Raw genomic sequence first — 17769 nt, 5'->3', positions numbered from 1 at the left:
CGTCACCCCTTAGCCATCGAGAGAGGGAAAACAAAAGCAGGCATAACTTGATCTTTTTAATACATCTTAACTTTTTCCAGAGTTGCAGTGGTGTCAAAGTCCTTCGAAGGGCAGACGGACCGAACCGAGGAGTGGTACGGCACGCAGTACAAGCAGGAAGCCATCTCTGAAGAAAGCATCAAGGTGCACAGAGTCGGTCGAACTGAATCGGTTCCGGTTCAGGAATATCAGTGTTATGTTTAAAGGATCCTGGTGGTCAATGTGTCGTCTCTTTTTTTTGTTTTAGAACTGGGAAAATGCAGACCTGAACGGCAAGTTCAAGTTGCCGATGAGAAACGAGTTCATCCCAACCAACTTTGAGATTTACCCGCTGGAGAAAGACTCTCCGTCGGTCCCGACTTTAATCAAGGTGAGGCGCCGTCATCCAGGTGTTTTCAATATGCAAATATTGATTAGTGAGTTAATCCAATGTTGATTGATGTAAGAATGAATTGGTAAGCGGCCATTTTCTTAAAAAACCCAAGTTTGTTCTTGAATCAAAGACAGACCGTCTTTGCTAAACGTTTTATACTATCTTGAATTTTTAAAAAGTAATTAAATGTTCACATTATTTTGTGTCAGCTGTGTTAAATACTGACTGAATAAACAGATAAAATGTTGTTTCATTAAACATATTTATAAAGTATAGCAAAACAGGAAACTCCTAGGTTCCTGAATTACAAAAAAAATTAAATATGAAAATAATAAAATATGTGAAACTCTTGATTCCCCCGTAACGGAGATGTTCATAAAGTATCGGTACTCTGGAAGAAAAGTTAAAACTCCTCTTCAGGAAGTTCATTACAGAAAGTCATCAGTCAACCTTCCAGACTGGCATCAAACTTTTTCCATTATGTCACAATTTCTGTCGTTGTTAAATGCGTAATTATTTATGTACCTTTGTAGCACATGAATAATTTTGAAATGAGAAATTGACGCCGCCATTAAGGTGAAACTTATATGTTAAAACAGAACAGAAAAAAGTGCATTTTTCATCCCACTTTGGGCTCTATTTGGACCGTTTCTCTTTCTCGTTCTGGTAAGGACGCCATCTTTATTTCTGTATGAACTGGCTGAGTTTTAAGATCATCAGGAGCGCCCTCTGCTGGTTGGAGGTCAAACCACAACACTAAAAGACAGGTCCAAGTCGAAACGCTTTGCCCTGAGGGCCAAAATCCTTGAATTGGAAGCACTTTGGGACCAAAAAAAACATATTAAGACAAATTTTTTGTGCCTTTTTTATTTTATCTGGTAAAAAAAACAAAGATGCAAAACATAAATATTAGTATGATTGCAAATATTAAACTTTTTGGGGTTGATTATTTTCGTATTTGGTGTAAATGTTTGAGTATAAGTAGGCCGATGTTCGTGATTCTAGTTCCTCCACAACTAAGTTTTCTTTGTACTTTATTCTTTTTAAGAAGATGTAATTTATCTGTAAAAAAATAAATTAATATTTTTCTCTACAGAATAAAAAAGTGTCCATTTGCATCAAACACAGTAAGGTTGGGGGCCGCACAAAATTATTCAGAGGACCGCAAATGGCCCCCGGGCCACACTTTGGACACCCCTCATCAGTTAATCAATTTTAATCTTATAATTCATTAATCGACAATTAATCGTAAGTTAATTGTTTGCATCCATAGATGTAAACATTCACAGCCTGCATTAAAAGTTTGCCTTTTATTGCAGATTTCTTTTTTTTTTTTTTTAAATCATCAGTTTGAGCTTTGAAGGTTTTATTTAATTTAGCAGAATGATAATGGAGTAAAAATAAAACTATTAATCATGTGTTTTTCTTTTTCAGGACACTGCAATGAGCAAGGTGTGGTTTAAACAAGACGACAAATTCTTCCTCCCAAAGGCCTGCCTGAACTTTGAGTTCTTCAGGTGTGTTTTTAATACTTTACAAGGATTTCAACTTTTAGAGCGACTTTGGCTTCTTTTTCTGTTTATATAATCCAACTTTATGGTAATCTTAGCGTCCTATAATGGAGATGTGACTACATGAAACTACTTTATGTTAAAGTTTCACTCGGTAACTAAGAAACTGAAGAGAAATGAACACAGAGACATTATGGATTTAGAAGGCGTATACATCTGACCTTTGACTTCATCCCAGCTTTAACTGGCATAAATCCTGTACAGTTCAACTGAAAACAAACTAATCTTCAGGGAGAAAATGTAGAACTAAAAACAGCTGAAATAACCTGAATACAGGAGAGTTTAACCAACACTTCGCTGGTTTGAAAGAGAAGAAAGATGTTCAATTCATCTCTTCCATCAATTATAAAGGGAAAGGGTAATATCCCCTACTCCAGCATCTCCATCCGCTCAGCTTTAAAACCAAATGGAGAATTAAAGAGAAGTGGCAAAAGCAAATGAGGTGGATTAGCAGAACTTGCCAACAATTGATATCATCCAAGACATGTTGGTGTAAAATATCTAATTTGCTTTGATGTTGAGCTGTTTGCATTTCATCAGACACTTAAACAGGAATAGTCTCGAGTCAGAGGCCTCTTCAGAGTTGATGGAAGACTGACTGCTACTGGAGAATCTTCCTGCCCACAACTCTTTAAAGATACTTGAATGATATGAGGGACAACATTTAGTTTGAAAGAAGGATTCTTTAATTGAATTGACTCTAAATTAAGTCTTTTTGAATCTAGACCAACAGGTGTCTGAGTCTGTTGAATCTATTGGATTTTTTTTTCTTCTCCTGACTGATGCTTTTGAGATCTTTTGATCCCTTTAGCCAAACTTTTGCTAAAGGATGCAAGTTATCACAGCACAGTTGTTTTATTTCAGTTTTATCAGATTCAGTGTAACTCAGGGAGAATGTGAACTCAAGAAGACTAAATATTTAAATAAATTTTGATTTATTTTTATTTTCTGCATTTAAAGGAGCGCTTACATTCCTACTCCGTTTTTGCAGCTTCTTTGTTTTATTCTTTTAAATATATTTTTCTCATTTTTGATCATTTTCTCAGTTGAATTGTACAGGAAATTAAAAGGTTACATTTTTTAACACCACAAAACATGGAGAAAATGTTCAGTTTTTTAATTAGTTGGTTTTTGTAGCTTATTTTTTTAAAGTTCTGATGTTAAATAATTCCAGATTATTGGCTAAAATGCAGCATCCTAATGTTGGGGAAAAAGTAGGAATATCTTCCACCGGATTGAGTTTAGAGGAATCTGCTGACGCAGCCGTGATGATGGAGACAACAAACTGGCTTTACAGCAGCGGTGTCCAAAGTGTGGCCCGGGGGCCATTTTGTTTCAAAGGATTTTCTGCAATAAACAGGATTTAAACTGATTTTCTGCAATTCAAAAATTAAACAAATTTGGCCCGTAGATGCAGACGGAGACTTTTAATTTGTAATCAGGTGAAAAATTTTAATTTCTTACACAGGAAAATGTAAAGTACAACACAAAGTATTCCTCTTTTTATAACCAAAGTTATAAAACTGAGTTTATCCAGACTTTTACTGAAAGTCAACTTTGCTTCACCTAAATCAGTTTCAGTTTTTTTTTAAACTTGGATAAATATTGTAAACCTTTGAGATAGTGACCCAAATCCTGTCCTTATTACTGAAAATAAATTTATTCAATCAAGCCCAAACGAAATGGAAACTTGATGTCTTTCTTTCAATGCAGCAAACATGCAGAATTAAAGCAGTAGATTTATGTCAGAAATACTTGATTTCTGAAATTAGAATGTCTTTTGAAAAATCTTTTAGGAAAATTAATCATTTCTGAAATTTCAGAAATCTAGTAAATTTCTGAGATTAATCACAAAATTGTGGAGTTCATGGCAGAAATTTACTCCTTTTTATTTATTTACTTAATGCACAGTCGTGAAAATCCCTTTCAGGTTTTGGATCTGCTGTAGATATCCGGCTACTTTATGTGCTTGATTTTAAGTTGCGTTTTTGAGTCCGTAACACACGTGGCAAGAAGTTTGGACACCCCTGCTGTAGTGGAACTGTCTGCATGTAATGTCTGATTGCTGTAATTTTTTCTGCAGCCCGTTTGCATACGTGGACCCATTGCATTGTAACATGGCGTATTTGTACCTGGAGCTCCTCAAGGACTCCCTCAACGAGTATGCATATGCAGCCGAGCTAGCAGGCTTGAACTATGACCTCCAAAATACCGTCTATGGGATGTATGTAAGTATGCAGACCCTCTCTCCAACCTCCCGTCGCATCCTAGACTCCATGTTCCCGCCTCCACTCCCTTATTCACCGTTAGACTGGCTCAACCTGTCCTGGGTTCACAGGTGATGATGATGATTTGACCTTGTTTTATTCCTGTGAGGAAAAACGACGCAGCACCAGGACGACCCCCTGGTTGGTCATCATTTGAAACATTTTGTCTTCTTCAGCATAAAATTTAAGACTTTCACTGCAAGAAAAAAAAAAATCTCGCCAAGCTTTTGGTGTCGTTTCTTCTGAAAATATCTTACTGCATTAAAATGAGACAAAACTAACTTATAAGCAACTTTTCAGCAACATATAAGAGTTTGTTTTAAGCCAATAATTCATTAATATTGGTGAAAAGTTCCAGTTCCTTTCAGTTAACTGCCACTCCGCCGTTACCTAGCAACGCCTGCCAATCCCAGCCCGTTGCCTAGCAACCCAGTTCTAGGGCCACCTGCAGGTCATTTCACTTATAATATGAGAAAAAATGTTTGGTACAAGAGAAATAATCTGCAAATGGACCTAGTACTTTTTCTGCGATTTTAAGGAATTACTGATTTAAAACAAGCTGTTGTTTCTTGCTGAATAGTTATTTGTAAGTTAGTTTTGTCTCATTTCAAATGTACTGGAAACATGGACCAGCATTACTTGGTAAGATTTTGTTTTTGCAGCGTTCGTTTAGGACTCCTGATGTCTTAAAGCGATTTATTCACAATTCCAACCTTCCAACCCAGGCTTGGTCCGTCTCGCCTCTGTTTCCCTTCATCTGTGCTTTTGCATTGCTTCTCAACCACATCATTTTAAACACAATCTGATGAGACGACTTTTCCGTTTGCGACACAAAGCTGGTCATCTGGCTGCATATACATACTCAGTTCCTTTGTTTAAATCATTCTTCCCTCTTTTTTTTTTTTTGCTTGTTTTGTTTCTTATATTTTTCGGTCCAATCTCTCTACCCCCCATTCCTCCCTAAACAAAAAAAACGTTATTTTTTTACATTTTCCCTTTTTGTTTTTTTCTCCTCTTCCATTAGTCGCTACCTTTATACAGATCCTGTGCACTGCAACATGACCTACTTGTTTCTGAGGTTACTGAAGGATAATTTAAGAGAGTATGCATATCCAGCCCGCCTGGCCGGGCTTGTCTATGACACATCCTCAGTGATGAATGCCCTCACCGTAAGTAAGCTGTTTGGAGTGTATGGGCTGGTTCAAAGGTCGCCTCTGAGGGGTTTAACAAAACGCAAATGGCTTGGTTTTTTACGCAGGTTTTGATTGACATGTTCCTCACATGATTTACAGCTGAACCTGGTATTTACAGACATCAGAGAGGTTTCTGCCGTTTTGGGGTCAGTTGGGATTACCCAGAGTATAATTGGCCCAGAATAGTAAACAAATTCAGACGTTTACACACATTCATGTTACTTTTTGGGAAGGCTGAGCTGATGTCATGGCTTCATAATAATCTAATTTGAGTTAAATGAAAGCAACATTTGTTTTTTTGTGTGTTTTAAATTGACCAAAGATAAAGCCATGGATGAGTTTCTTTAGATTTTCCTGGCAAATTATTTTTTTAGCCCTGGAAATGATCTTCAGGTGTTTACAGAGAGACAGTTTCCCTACTAGCACCAACATCAATGCCGCTCAGAGAGGAAGAAGCCATTGCTGCAAAAGCGACACCAGCAATGTTTCTGCACATCCTTAAATTCCTGTTTCTAAAATTGAGGCCTTGAAATGTCTTAAATTCATTAGAAAATATCAAGATGGCCTTAAATATGTTAAATAAGGTCTTGAATATGAATATTTATTCTTAAATTTCCTGTAGTTTATTTTTCTTGTACTTTTTTGCAAGCAAAAGTTTGAATTTCATACAGAAGTCTTCTGACTTTAGACGGTTGAGGCTAGTGCTAACTAGCTGCTAATAAACCTTGCTTGCTAGCTAGCAGCTAACTTTTTTGCATCTATCATTGGTAAGTGTAAATTATTGTCTTCACCACTGACTCGCTTCTGATGCTAAGAAAGTCTTGGCACTACAATATAAAATATAAAATTTTGTTTCATAAATTTCTTACATTTAATTTGGTGAAACCTGCAGAAACCCTAAGCATAAAAACCTAAATTGGTTTGTAAATGTATACGTTGAAAACGAGACTTTCATTTCTGCAGTTGCATCGTTTGGTCTGATAAAATCAGACCTGAACTCCAGCCCAGCAGTGAAGCACGGTGGAGGTGGCATCATGATGTAGTGGGATTTTGCTACAGGAGGGACTGGTGCACTTCACAAGATGGGAAATCTAGAGACATCAGCTAGGCAATGCTACTAAATATGAACATAATGTTGGTAAACAAGGGAATTTGTTGAAAATAATAAGAAATTCTCTAAAATTTTAGGTAAATCTTTCTGACCCAGGAAATGATGGAGGGACAAAACCAAAAATTTCTGTTAATACGGTGTTTGTAAATATCTGGTTTCAACTGTAAGTTATTTGTTTTTCAATAACTAGTCTTTGATTTAAAATGTGGACAAACATGGGATGACAGTGGAGAGGAAACATCTGGTCTGCCAAGATCCGAAAGAGACAAAATAATTCAGAAACAAATAAACTGACGAGGAGTAAGACTTGATGATGCAGCGAAACAGAACCATGGAAGCAAGATTATATTCAACAAACTGAGAATGAAAAATAATTAGTTCCTGCAGAGAAAAAAGAGAGCGAGTGGAAAAAGGAGAAATTTAAAGTCAATAACAAACATTTCTTCCTGTCGAGACTTTTAGAAACAGATTGAAACTATTTGAACTTGATGATTATTCCAAGTTAACATTTTAACCTCCTTCTGACCGGAAATGTTTTTGCAAAAACATCAAACTTTAAAATTAGAGAGGAATGTAATCAAAGCAGAGCTATTTTATCTGTTTAAAGGATTTAAAGTCTTAACTTCCTCCAACATGCCAACATCTTGACTTTCAAGAAATATTTTTTACTTATTTGAGAAACGTATGTGATGTAAAAGTATAAGGAACTGTCACAATAAGAGGTGGATTGTCTTGGTAAAAATGAACTTCCTTACAACTGGTTCAGAAAGTGAGATTATTAATTTTAAATCCATAATCACCCAGAGTGTGTTGGGATAAATCTCCATTCTCCTGGGATTGGGATTGGGTTTCTTGGTGATGGATTATTGCTAAAACTTGGACTCCATTTTCTGGGCATTTTGCTGCGTGTTTGTGTGTTTTTATTTTTCTGCTCTCCACTTCCCTGCTTTCCTCACTAACGTTCTGCTCCGTCTTAACGAGCGTCCATCGGCTTCCTGTGAATTTATGACCGCCGTCCCACCCCTGCCTGGCGGTGAGATTATTTCTAATTGCTTTGCGTCAGCAGCTGGAAGTCAGCGCAGTTGGGATGCGTTACTTTTACCAGGTGTCACCACAGGGGGCGCTGTAGCGGCCGGATGTACATAAAGGAAATGCACAACCTAGGACAGATTTTAGTTTTAAATCCTGATTCATCGTTGGTTTTAGATTATCTCTCAATTGGAACAAGAATTGGTTCTTAAATGCATTTAAACTAAAGTGTTGAGTTTTTACAGTGTTGGAGGAGGCGGTCAGATTAAATTTATGTGTTTTGATTATTTAGAGAAAGAAAATATTAGATTTCATTTCCTGTTGCATTATTTAAAACATCCATCCATTTATCCGTCTATTTCTTCCCTTCATCTCTTTGCTTCCTTTCCTCATTCTTTCAATCCTTTCACTTTTTTCTTCTTTTCTCCATACCTCCTTTCTTTCTTTATTTCCTTCCTGTCTTTTCCTTCTTTTATTCTTGATTTTTTGCTTCATTCTTTCTATCTTTTCCTTCCTTCATTGCTTCCTTTCTGTATATAATTTTTTCTTTATTTATTTCTTCATACTTTTATTTTTTCCTTTCTATCCTTCCATTTTTGCTTCCTTTATTTGCATCCTTTTTGCTTTCCTTTCTTTCTGCCCTTTTTCTCTTCCTGTTTGTCTTCCTGCTTTCCTTTCTTCCCGTTTTCCTTTTTTCTGCTTCTTCCTTCCTTCTTTCCTTTGTTCCTTTTTTATCTCTTTGTTTTTATCCTTCCTTTTTGTCCTTTTTCCATCCTCACAAATTTCTCATTGACTAGAAGTTTAGAAAGTTTGTGTTTTCTTTAAATTTGGGCTGAAAACCTAAACCTCGTCTCTTCTTCTGGTCGATCCTCCTCCGTCGTTCGGGACACATCGGTCATAAATTCACTCTCGGGTTCGAGCCGATGTGAAAACGGGCTGAAACCTTCAAGCTTTCCTGCTCTTAAGAACTGACAGATTGTCTTTCTGGACTTCCTGTTTCCTGCTGCCGTTCGCTGCAGCTTTCGGTCAAAGGTTACAACGACAAGCAGCACATCCTGCTGAAGAAGATCATCGAGAAGATGGCGACCTTCGAGATCGACGAGAAGCGCTTTGACATCATCAAAGAGGCGGTAAGTCCAGACTTCCTGCCGCATTTTATGAGACGTTTTGTCGTTTTTTTTCAGTTTTTTTGCCTCCATTTTGTGTGATTATTATTTGTTTTCCTCTCTTTCAGTACATGAGATCTTTGAACAACTTCAGAGCCGAGCAGCCTCACCAGCACGCCATGTACTACCTCCGCCTGCTGATGACTGAGGTTGGCTGGACCAAAGACGAGCTCAGAGATTCGCTCGATGGTGGGTCACTTCCTGTATTTCTGTTTAATCTCCTTTAAAGGGAAAGTGTCATGTAAAATCGACTTTAGGAGCTTACCATCATAACGTTATCCAATCATCGAAAACATACCTGGAGTGTTGCTTTGATTCTTTCACACATGTTTGAGAAATCAATTAATTTCCATGGCAACCATTCAGCTGAGCAAAATACTTGGGTGGATGTAGCTCCGCCTCCTGAGTGCGGTAAACTCCTCCCCCACTGAACTCCTTCAGACTAGCCAGCAGCAATTAGCAAACACCTGGTGGAACTGCTGAGCTCATTATAGGAGCTACTACTTTCTGTTTTTTGTTTGTTTCTAGTAAAAACGTTGTTAAAGGGTTAATAGAGGAGCCATGTTGTGATGACTTCCAGAAGGCGGAGTTTCAGAAAGAGCAGGTGCTTCTTAAAGAGACAGAGGCCCGATTTCAAGCCTTTAAATTACTTGATTGTGATATAAAATATATAATACTGCTCCTTTAAAAATCTCAACCCTCGTTTTTTTTTAATTTCAGGATTTGTACGGATGCCTAAAATCCTTAAACTCTTGAATTTCAGTTAGGTGTTTTGAAGGTTTGGAAAGTGCTTGTTTTCTGTATAAAGTCTTGGATTTTCAAACTGCACAGTTTTGTAATAAAGTTCAATCTAACTTTTGTTTAAAAGTCTAAACTTGGGAAACATTGTTTACAGCTGAAACCTGATATTTTTATACACCTAATAAAAGAAACACATATTTTCTTGCTGTCTGAAGTTAAATGAGAAAAAACTTCTCTTTTTTTTTGTTTCTTTTACTCTTTAAAAATTAGTGAGAAATTTTTGTGACTAATTGGTTGATTGTGTTAAAATATTTAAGAAGGTTTTTTTAGCTTAACGTGTAATGAATATTTATTATTCCCAATGGATCAATGACTTATCGATCTGTGTAACTGTTACTTTGTATTTTAAACAAAGTTATTGAAATTGTTGTATTTTTTTTGTTTGTGCTTTGTTCTCAGACCAAAACATAAAATGTTTATTTTATTTTATTCCTTCTGTAGAAACTAGAATACTATCACAAAACATTGTTGTACAGTAATAAATTATATCATGTAATAGTGAAGTGAAGTTGTTATTTATAGTTTATTGTTTTTATTTCCTAAGTTTTGCTGGAAAAGTTTGAAACCTTACCTTGAAGATGGTTGAATTTAAAAGTTTGATCAAGTTGCTCTGTGATCGATTACTAATGTCTGTGATCTGTGTTCCAGACGTAACTCTCCCCCGCCTCAGGGCGTTCATACCTCAGCTGTTGTCACGGTTACACATTGAGGCTCTGCTCCATGGCAACATCACCAAGGAGGTTTGTTCAGTTTTACTTTGGGAGAATTTATTTTGTTTCCTTAAAACTAAGAACACACAGTTGATTAATCAATGATAATTCAGTCAGTAATGATAGTTTGTACTTTTTATTGTATTGTATTCTCATTATTATTTGGTTTTATATCTTAAACAATCAAAAGAAAAATTTTAAAAAACTTTTTTTAGTGTTAATCGGAACTAAATATTGATAAAAGTACAAAAATTTAGAAAATACTATCTTAATAGTAATAATAATGGAAATAAAATACTAAAAATAAAATAATAATGCAAATATGGAAATAAAAAACTACTATGACATACCACTAATAAAATATGAAAATAATAAAAAATTAAATAATAATAATAATGGAAACAAAATACCACTAGTAATAGTAATAATAATAATAAAAATATAATAATGAGGAAATAAAATAGTAATGATCAAAATAATAATAATTTAAATAGAGAGGATCATCATGAAAGTGATATTATTAGTAGTAAATATTTTTAGTTGGGGGTTGTTGTTTTTTTTTTTTTTTTTTTTTTTGCACATTCCCATAAATCTTTTAACGGTAACATTTTCCCAACTTTAGGCTTTTTACCCGAATAAGCCATAAACAGTTATAAATAATCTAGAAAAGTCACGAATCAAAAATATTGGCATTAAAGGACGGATAAATAACTGTGATTTAACATTAACAGAATATTTTTCCTGGTTTTGTTTTGTTTTTTTCCCAGTCTGCTCTCGGCATGATGCAGATGGTGGAGGACACCCTCATTGAGCACGCTCACACCAAGCCCCTCCTCCCGAGCCAGCTGATTCGCTACAGGGAGGTGCAGGTCCCAGACGGTAGGTCGACCTACACTCACGTCGCCGTGGTGACCCAGCAAGACGCCATGGTGTGTTTAAAGATCTTATTAAACTCACAGGAACATGAGAGGAAGTTCACCGGGTCACCGGGTCGGAACCTTATTGATTCAACCAGAGGCAGAAATTAGAGAAACATCACAACCACAATCCTCTGTGAATTTTTTCAGTTTAGTTTTTTAGTTATTTAAGACGATTACAAAGACGGCCTTCTATCACCTGAAGAACATTTCCAGGATTAAAGGACTAAAGTCTCAGCCAGATCTAGAGAAACTCATCCATGCGTTTATCTTCAGTCGTATTGATTATTGTAACGGCGTCTTCACAGGTCTGTCCAACAAATCAATCAACAGCTGCAGCTGATCCAGAATGCTGCTGCTCGTGTTCTAACTAAAACCAGGAAGATAGAGCACATAACACCAGTTTTAAAGTCTCTCCACTGGCTCCCTGTAGCTCAAAGAATAGACTTTAAAATACTGTTGTTAGTTTATAAATCACTGAATGGTTCTGCTCTGCATCCCCAGAACCAAACGAGGAGAAGCGGCATTTAGCATCTATGCACCAAAATCTGGAACAAACTTCCAGAAAACTGTAAAACAGCTGAAACACTGACTTCCTTTAAATCTCAACTAAAAACCCACTTGTTTAGAGTTGTATTCTAAACGTAATCAATCAATTGCAAATTTCCATGTTGCATCACTTTGTGTTTTTGTGTTTGATTTGATGTAAAGCACTTTGAAATGCCTTGCTGCTGAAATGTGCTATACAAATAAAATTTTATTTGATTTAGATTTTTCTTAAGTAGAGCAGAAACAATTAACCGGATTAATCAAGATCAATCAATTATCCTTACTTGGGGTATACAAATTTTAAAAAGTTTAATGTTAAGTACTTTTGAAGCACATTGAATTATGCGCTAGTAACCAAATAAGTTTTTGAGGAAATGTTTGGAACTCATATTCAATGAAAAGTGAGCAGAACTGTAAATATTAGCTTTATTAGTCTGTTTGTTACATGTTTACAATATTTGTCTCAAAGTGAAACGTATTTTCTCTCAGGTGGCTGGTATGTTTACCAGCAGAGAAACGAAGTTCACAACCACTGCGGCATCGAGATTTACTACCAGACGGACATGCAGACCACCAACGACAACATGCTGCTGGAGCTGTTCTGCCAGATCATCTCTGAGCCCTGCTTCAACACGCTGAGAACCAAAGAGCAGCTGGGTCAGTTCCCGTCGCCTCGGTGGACACCAGAACAGCTCATTTATTTACCACCCAATTCTAAACACATTTTCATTTATGTGAGATTTAAGCAACAATGTGGGAATCATAAAATATATATTTCCTGTAATAACAGCGGGATTGAAACGATTAATCAAATTAATTGTGATTAATCAATTTAATCGCGATTAATCAAATTAGTCGTGATTAATCAATTTTCAAAATAATCGTCAACTAATCGTCAATCAATCATGAACTGGAGCAAACAAACTTGAAAAATGCAGTTTGCTGAAAGAACAACTCACTCAGCCCCATGATAATTAAACCAAAACTGTAGAAATGAATATATTTTACATTAAAGCTAAAAAAAAAAAAAAAGTCCTTTGTAAAAATATTCTACCTTGCGTGACAATTTTAGCTTAAATCCTAAAAAACATTTAATACTAAAACTGGAAAACATGTTAAATATCCAAAATAGAGCAGAAACGAGAAATAAAAGGAATTACAAAGTTTCTGTAAACAAAGTTGTTCTAGTTGAGACCAAAACACTGCAAAAACACAAAATCTTAGAGTTAGTATTTTAGTAAACTTTAAATGAGACAGAGCTGATTTTTAAGTAACTTTTCGGCAATAAGCAGGAGCTTTTTATAAGTAAATAATTCCTTAATATTGATCTTAAAAGTATTGGATCCATTGGCAGATCAGAGGACTTTTTTTCTCTTTTTTTTAAGTGAAATAATCTGCTAATGGAACTAGAACTCGGTTGCTAAGCGACAGCCTGGGCTTGGCTGGCGTTGCTAGGTAACGGCGCTGGGACAGTTGACTGAACTTTTTCCTCAATATTAGTGGCACTATGGATTCTAAACAAGCTAATATTTCTGGCCATAAAGTCACTTATAAGTTAGTTTTGTCTCATTTCAAGATATTTTCTTTAGAAACTCGACCAAAAGTGTTTCACAAATGGGAATTATTGAGCTTATTTTAAATCTTAATCCAATTATTAATCGATTTAATGTTTGTACTCATAACTAATCCATACAACTCCCAAAATGACCCACAAACTCCGGCTCCCCTCCTCCCTCTAAGGCTACATCGTGTTCAGCGGGCCCCGCCGAGCCAACGGGGTGCAGGGCCTGCGCTTCATCATCCAGTCGGAGAAGGCCCCCCACTACCTGGAGAGCCGGGTGGAGGCGTTCCTGCGCACCATGGAGAAGGCGCTGGAGGACATGAGCGAGGAGGCCTTCCAGAAGCACATCCAGGCCCTCGCCATCCGCCGCCTGGACAAACCCAAGAAGCTGTCCGCCGAGTGCGCCAAGTACTGGGGGGAGATCATCTCCCAGCAGTACAACTTCGACAGAGGTAACACCGTTTACGCAGCGGGCCGACAGTCTGGGTCAGGGCTGGGTCAGGTCTGGTTGGTTCAGAAAAAGTAAAAATAGTTGCAAGAAAAAAAATATTATTTTTAGAGTAATAAATTTTCCACAAAAAACAGTGGAAATTTCAGAATTTCTTCTGAATTCTTTTTCTACAAAATTTCAGAATTTTGGGTGGAAATTTACTAGTTTTAAAAGTCCAGAATCAGGCTGAATAAATGCAGCACGTCTCGGATTCTTACTTTAGTTCAAAAATTAGAAACATTTTGTGCTGTTTTTTCATTTGGATTGCAGTAGTTGTTCACATAAAACCAGAAAACATCAAAGTTTTTGTTTTAACAGTTTTTCTGCAGGTTTGTTGCTTTATGCAATTCTAAATGCTTCAAGTTAATTATGTCTAAACTTCTGTTTTCCTTTCAGACAACATTGAAGTTGCACATCTGAAGACGTTGACTAAAGAAAACATAATGCAGTTTTACAGAGTGAGTAGCACAATTAGTTTGAATTAAAACTCAGCGTTTTAAATCGGAGCGCAAAATGAATTTTTTACTCTAGTTTAGGTCTTTATTTACTTTTGGTAATTTGTTGATTTAAGGTGTTTTTTTATATATTTATATTTATTTAAATGCTTATTTTATGTGAAAACTATTATTGTTGATCTACAACTTTTTCAGCAGAAATATGTCGCTTGAAAAACATTAGAAATAAATTATTTATAAATGGATAAACCGCACACAGTGACGCTCCGGAAAATTTTAATTGCACCAGTAAAGCGTTAATCACTCGTTTTCTCAGCGATAACACACTAGAACAGAGTAAAATCAGTAAAGATTATTTTAAAAAGAATAAAAATGAACTAAAACAAAATATTAGAAATATATTGGATCCAACAGTTAAACCGTAACTGAAAGTTATTTGACAGTTTCACTTCATGCAGATGCAATCAGTTCAATTTTCTGAATTTTCTATAATTTTAAATAGGCATTTAATGTCTTTGGTAAATAAAAAAATATTTATAAAATGTTTTTTTTTTTTTATTATTTAAAAATGTTTTGAATATTATAAATAAATTGGAGTCAACTATTATTTTAGTGGTTTCACTCTTTGGAAAATTTTCCACAAACTTGGAGAAAAAGTTCAAACTGAATTTTCTGTATTTCTTAAACTAATTTTTTAATTAATTTTTTTTTACTTCATATGTATTTTAAATCTTTGTTTATTTTTTAATAACTGGCAAACTGAATTTTCAGAAAACAGACGCTTAAAATATTCCACATTTAACCAGATATGTGGCAGAAAATTAATTTGTAGAGGTTACACTGCGAAACAAAATTAAAATTTACCCAAATTCATCTAGTTTTCTTCAAATCTAAAATATGTCTGGAGTTTGTTTTTAATTTTACGTTGGAGCGTAAACCCTGGAAAACGAACCGTCAGTTTAGATATTTTTCTGCCATAATAAAACCAATCTCTACCCCAAAGGCTGCATTGTGTTAATATGTTTTATATTGTTTTGACCGTTTTGCTTCGTGGTTGATGCTGACGGTGTCTCTGTTTGTGTCTCTGTTTGCAGGAGCGGCTCACAGTGGAAGCTGCAAAGAGACACAAAGTGTCCGTTCACGTTCTGTCCAGAGAGATGGACTCCTGTGAGTCTCTGACGGATTTCCTGGTTTTCTTTTCGATCCTGTCGGCTTCAGTCGCCTTGACGTTTCGTTTCTGTGCAACAGGTCCGATAGTCGGAGAGTTTCCTGCCCAGAACGACGTCAACCTGGCCCCCGCTCCCTCCCTGCCACAGGTGAGCGACGCCTCTGGTTCTCAGAGATTGACTTTTATTTTTCCATTGGAAATAAAACAAGCTAATCTTTTCTGTGAAAATTTGAATTGCCAAATTTATTTCTATTTGCTAAATACCAGAGAACTCTGACAACATTTTAAATGTTTTTAGCGTGTCACTTTCTATATTGAACAAATTTCAGTCCGTTTATCTAGAAAGTCTGTTTCATTTGGGGCGGTATGAAAGCAGAAAGTGGACTATGACGCAGGGCATTCTGGGTAAATGCAACCAAACCAAACGAAAAAAGTTAACACTGAATCGGTGTATTTAACCAAGAAATAAGAGAACCCTACAACCGCTAAAATCTGACGCCACTACATTTGTTTGCATTTTGTGAAGATGAAAGTTGCGCTCGGTGTTTTCTTGAGAGGTTTTCATGTCGTTTCCTTCAGTGGTTTTTGGTGCAGCGCCACCACAGGTGAGGAGGGGAACAGGTTTTTCTAAAAATGCTACAAATGTTGCCACTTTCATCCCCAGTTGAAAAAAATCTACCGGACTATCAGCTGTGAAAACGACCTTAAACTATTTTTTTTCTGTTCCCACATCAAACGTTTTGTGGTTTCTTTTCAGCCGACGTTGATTGAGGACATGACGGAGTTCAAGAGGAGCCTGCCGCTGTTCCCGCTGGTGAAGCCTCACATCAACTTCATGGCCGCCAAACTGTGAGCGAGGCCGGAGAAGCTTCGCCGTCCTGAGGTTCCCCTGACCGTGTGTGTGTGGAATGTGTGTGCAGGCGACACGCCAATGCACTGGAAGAAAAAGAAGAAGAAGAGATGCTCAGTAAGCGAAGAACCCCCAAAGTTAGCTGTGGTCATTTTTAAACTAGCTGTGACAACAATAGCGGTCTCACCTCACTCTCACGCTGCAGCGCTGCGTAGGCGAAGTAGAACCACGTTAACCAGAAAACATTATGCAGGAGCTTCACTTCACCACTAGGGGGCGCTTCCCAGTCCAAGGCACTCCGACGTTTAATTCAAATGTACGCATTTTACGAAGCCTTATTCTGTAGTTTTTAAAGCTTGCTTGGTGAGGGGGTTTTATCTGTTGGAGACCTGAGGGAAGTCGGCAGCGCGACGCAAATCAAACTAAATTGGCCTCAAACTTTGTGCCTCTATCGTTTTAAAGATATTAGTAAATATTTACAGGCCGACGAGCCCCGACACATTTACAAAATTTCTTCAACTGTAAGTTATAAAATTTGGACATCAGAGATCAGCTCCTCCCTACAGTTTAACAAAAATGATGGAAAATCTCATTTTTATGTCTCTGCTGCTAGAATTTTTTGTGCTGCTTTCATTTTAAAGATAATAAATGTTTTCAGAGGTCAAAGGTTAATGAATGCCACCACATTTATGAAAAACAAAATCTCCTTTCAGCTGTAATTTGTAAACATTTTTTAAGTCTCCAGACTCAACTGGCTCGTCTCTTCACATTAAAATCAAATAAAAAAATTAAATAGTGTTTTTGTGCTTTTTTTTTATGTTGAAGACGTTATTTCCAGAGGTCAAGGGTCAACCCACATTTACAAAATTAAATAAAATGTGTGAATCAACTGCGCTACATTTACGCCGCAGAAGTTTTCAGAGATTTGTGGAGATATAATTTTTTTTAAACTTTCTCTTCCTCCCATTTTTACAACTCAAACAAAATTCATATAATTTTAATGTTTGTGCCGTTATAATTTTTAAAATTTAAAATATGAAAAACGTTTCAAGAGGTCACTTTGCTCCCATCCCCCCCAAAACTGAGGCATTTAAAAAAAAAAAAAAAAACATTTCTGCTGGTTTGTGCAGATTAAATCATTGATTCAGAGGTCAAAGGTTAGCCACAAAATTTTATTTTTTTAAAATTTGTGCTGCCAAAATTGTGCTGCTATAATTAAGATTAAAGAAAGGGTTAGCTTCCAGAGAATGTGTGCCACTCCCCACATTTACAAAATATCAATTAATTGTGCTGCAAAATGTCTATTTTGTGCTGCTATAATTAATTTCCAACCTGCCCTCCACTCCACACTGACAAAACAAAATCAACAATTTGTTCGTTTTTCTTTGTGCAGCTAAAAGTTGTTGCAGCACACAACTTGACTGGCACAAAATTTGTAGATTTTTTATTATTTTTTTTGTAAATGTGCCGCTTTTTGACCTTTGACCTCTGGAAACATATTTTATGAATGTTTGGCACA

The 17769-nt window shown here is 36.3% G+C and overlaps 1 protein-coding gene across 2 annotated transcripts in view; it reads left to right on the top strand.

Moving 5' to 3' along the window:
- Nucleotides 1-17030, top strand: part of ide (insulin-degrading enzyme) — a 31774-nt gene extending 14744 nt beyond the window's left edge. The window contains exons 12-25 of one of the 2 annotated variants that reach the window (XM_044135940.1): nucleotides 81-183; nucleotides 287-409; nucleotides 1847-1929; nucleotides 5275-5419; nucleotides 8603-8713; nucleotides 8818-8938; nucleotides 10199-10290; nucleotides 11028-11139; nucleotides 12216-12383; nucleotides 13467-13739; nucleotides 14174-14235; nucleotides 15327-15399; nucleotides 15481-15548; nucleotides 16158-17030. In XM_044135940.1, coding sequence (XP_043991875.1) covers nucleotides 81-183; nucleotides 287-409; nucleotides 1847-1929; nucleotides 5275-5419; nucleotides 8603-8713; nucleotides 8818-8938; nucleotides 10199-10290; nucleotides 11028-11139; nucleotides 12216-12383; nucleotides 13467-13739; nucleotides 14174-14235; nucleotides 15327-15399; nucleotides 15481-15548; nucleotides 16158-16253 — 1630 coding nt within the window. In that variant the 3' untranslated portion in view covers nucleotides 16254-17030. Of the gene's footprint in view, nucleotides 1-80; nucleotides 184-286; nucleotides 410-1846; nucleotides 1930-4066; nucleotides 4212-5274; nucleotides 5420-8602; nucleotides 8714-8817; nucleotides 8939-10198; nucleotides 10291-11027; nucleotides 11140-12215; nucleotides 12384-13466; nucleotides 13740-14173; nucleotides 14236-15326; nucleotides 15400-15480; nucleotides 15549-16157 lie in introns of both variants that reach the window. The other variant, XM_044135939.1, reaches the window with a different exon arrangement.
- The last annotated feature ends 739 nt before the right edge of the window (nucleotides 17031-17769 follow it).

The sequence above is a fragment of the Gambusia affinis genome, linkage group LG13, assembly GCF_019740435.1.
Source record: "Gambusia affinis linkage group LG13, SWU_Gaff_1.0, whole genome shotgun sequence".
Taxonomy (NCBI): Eukaryota; Metazoa; Chordata; class Actinopteri; order Cyprinodontiformes; family Poeciliidae; genus Gambusia; species Gambusia affinis.
The sequence above is the reverse complement of the archived record's forward strand: the minus strand, read 5'-3'. Positions and strand labels throughout refer to the sequence as shown.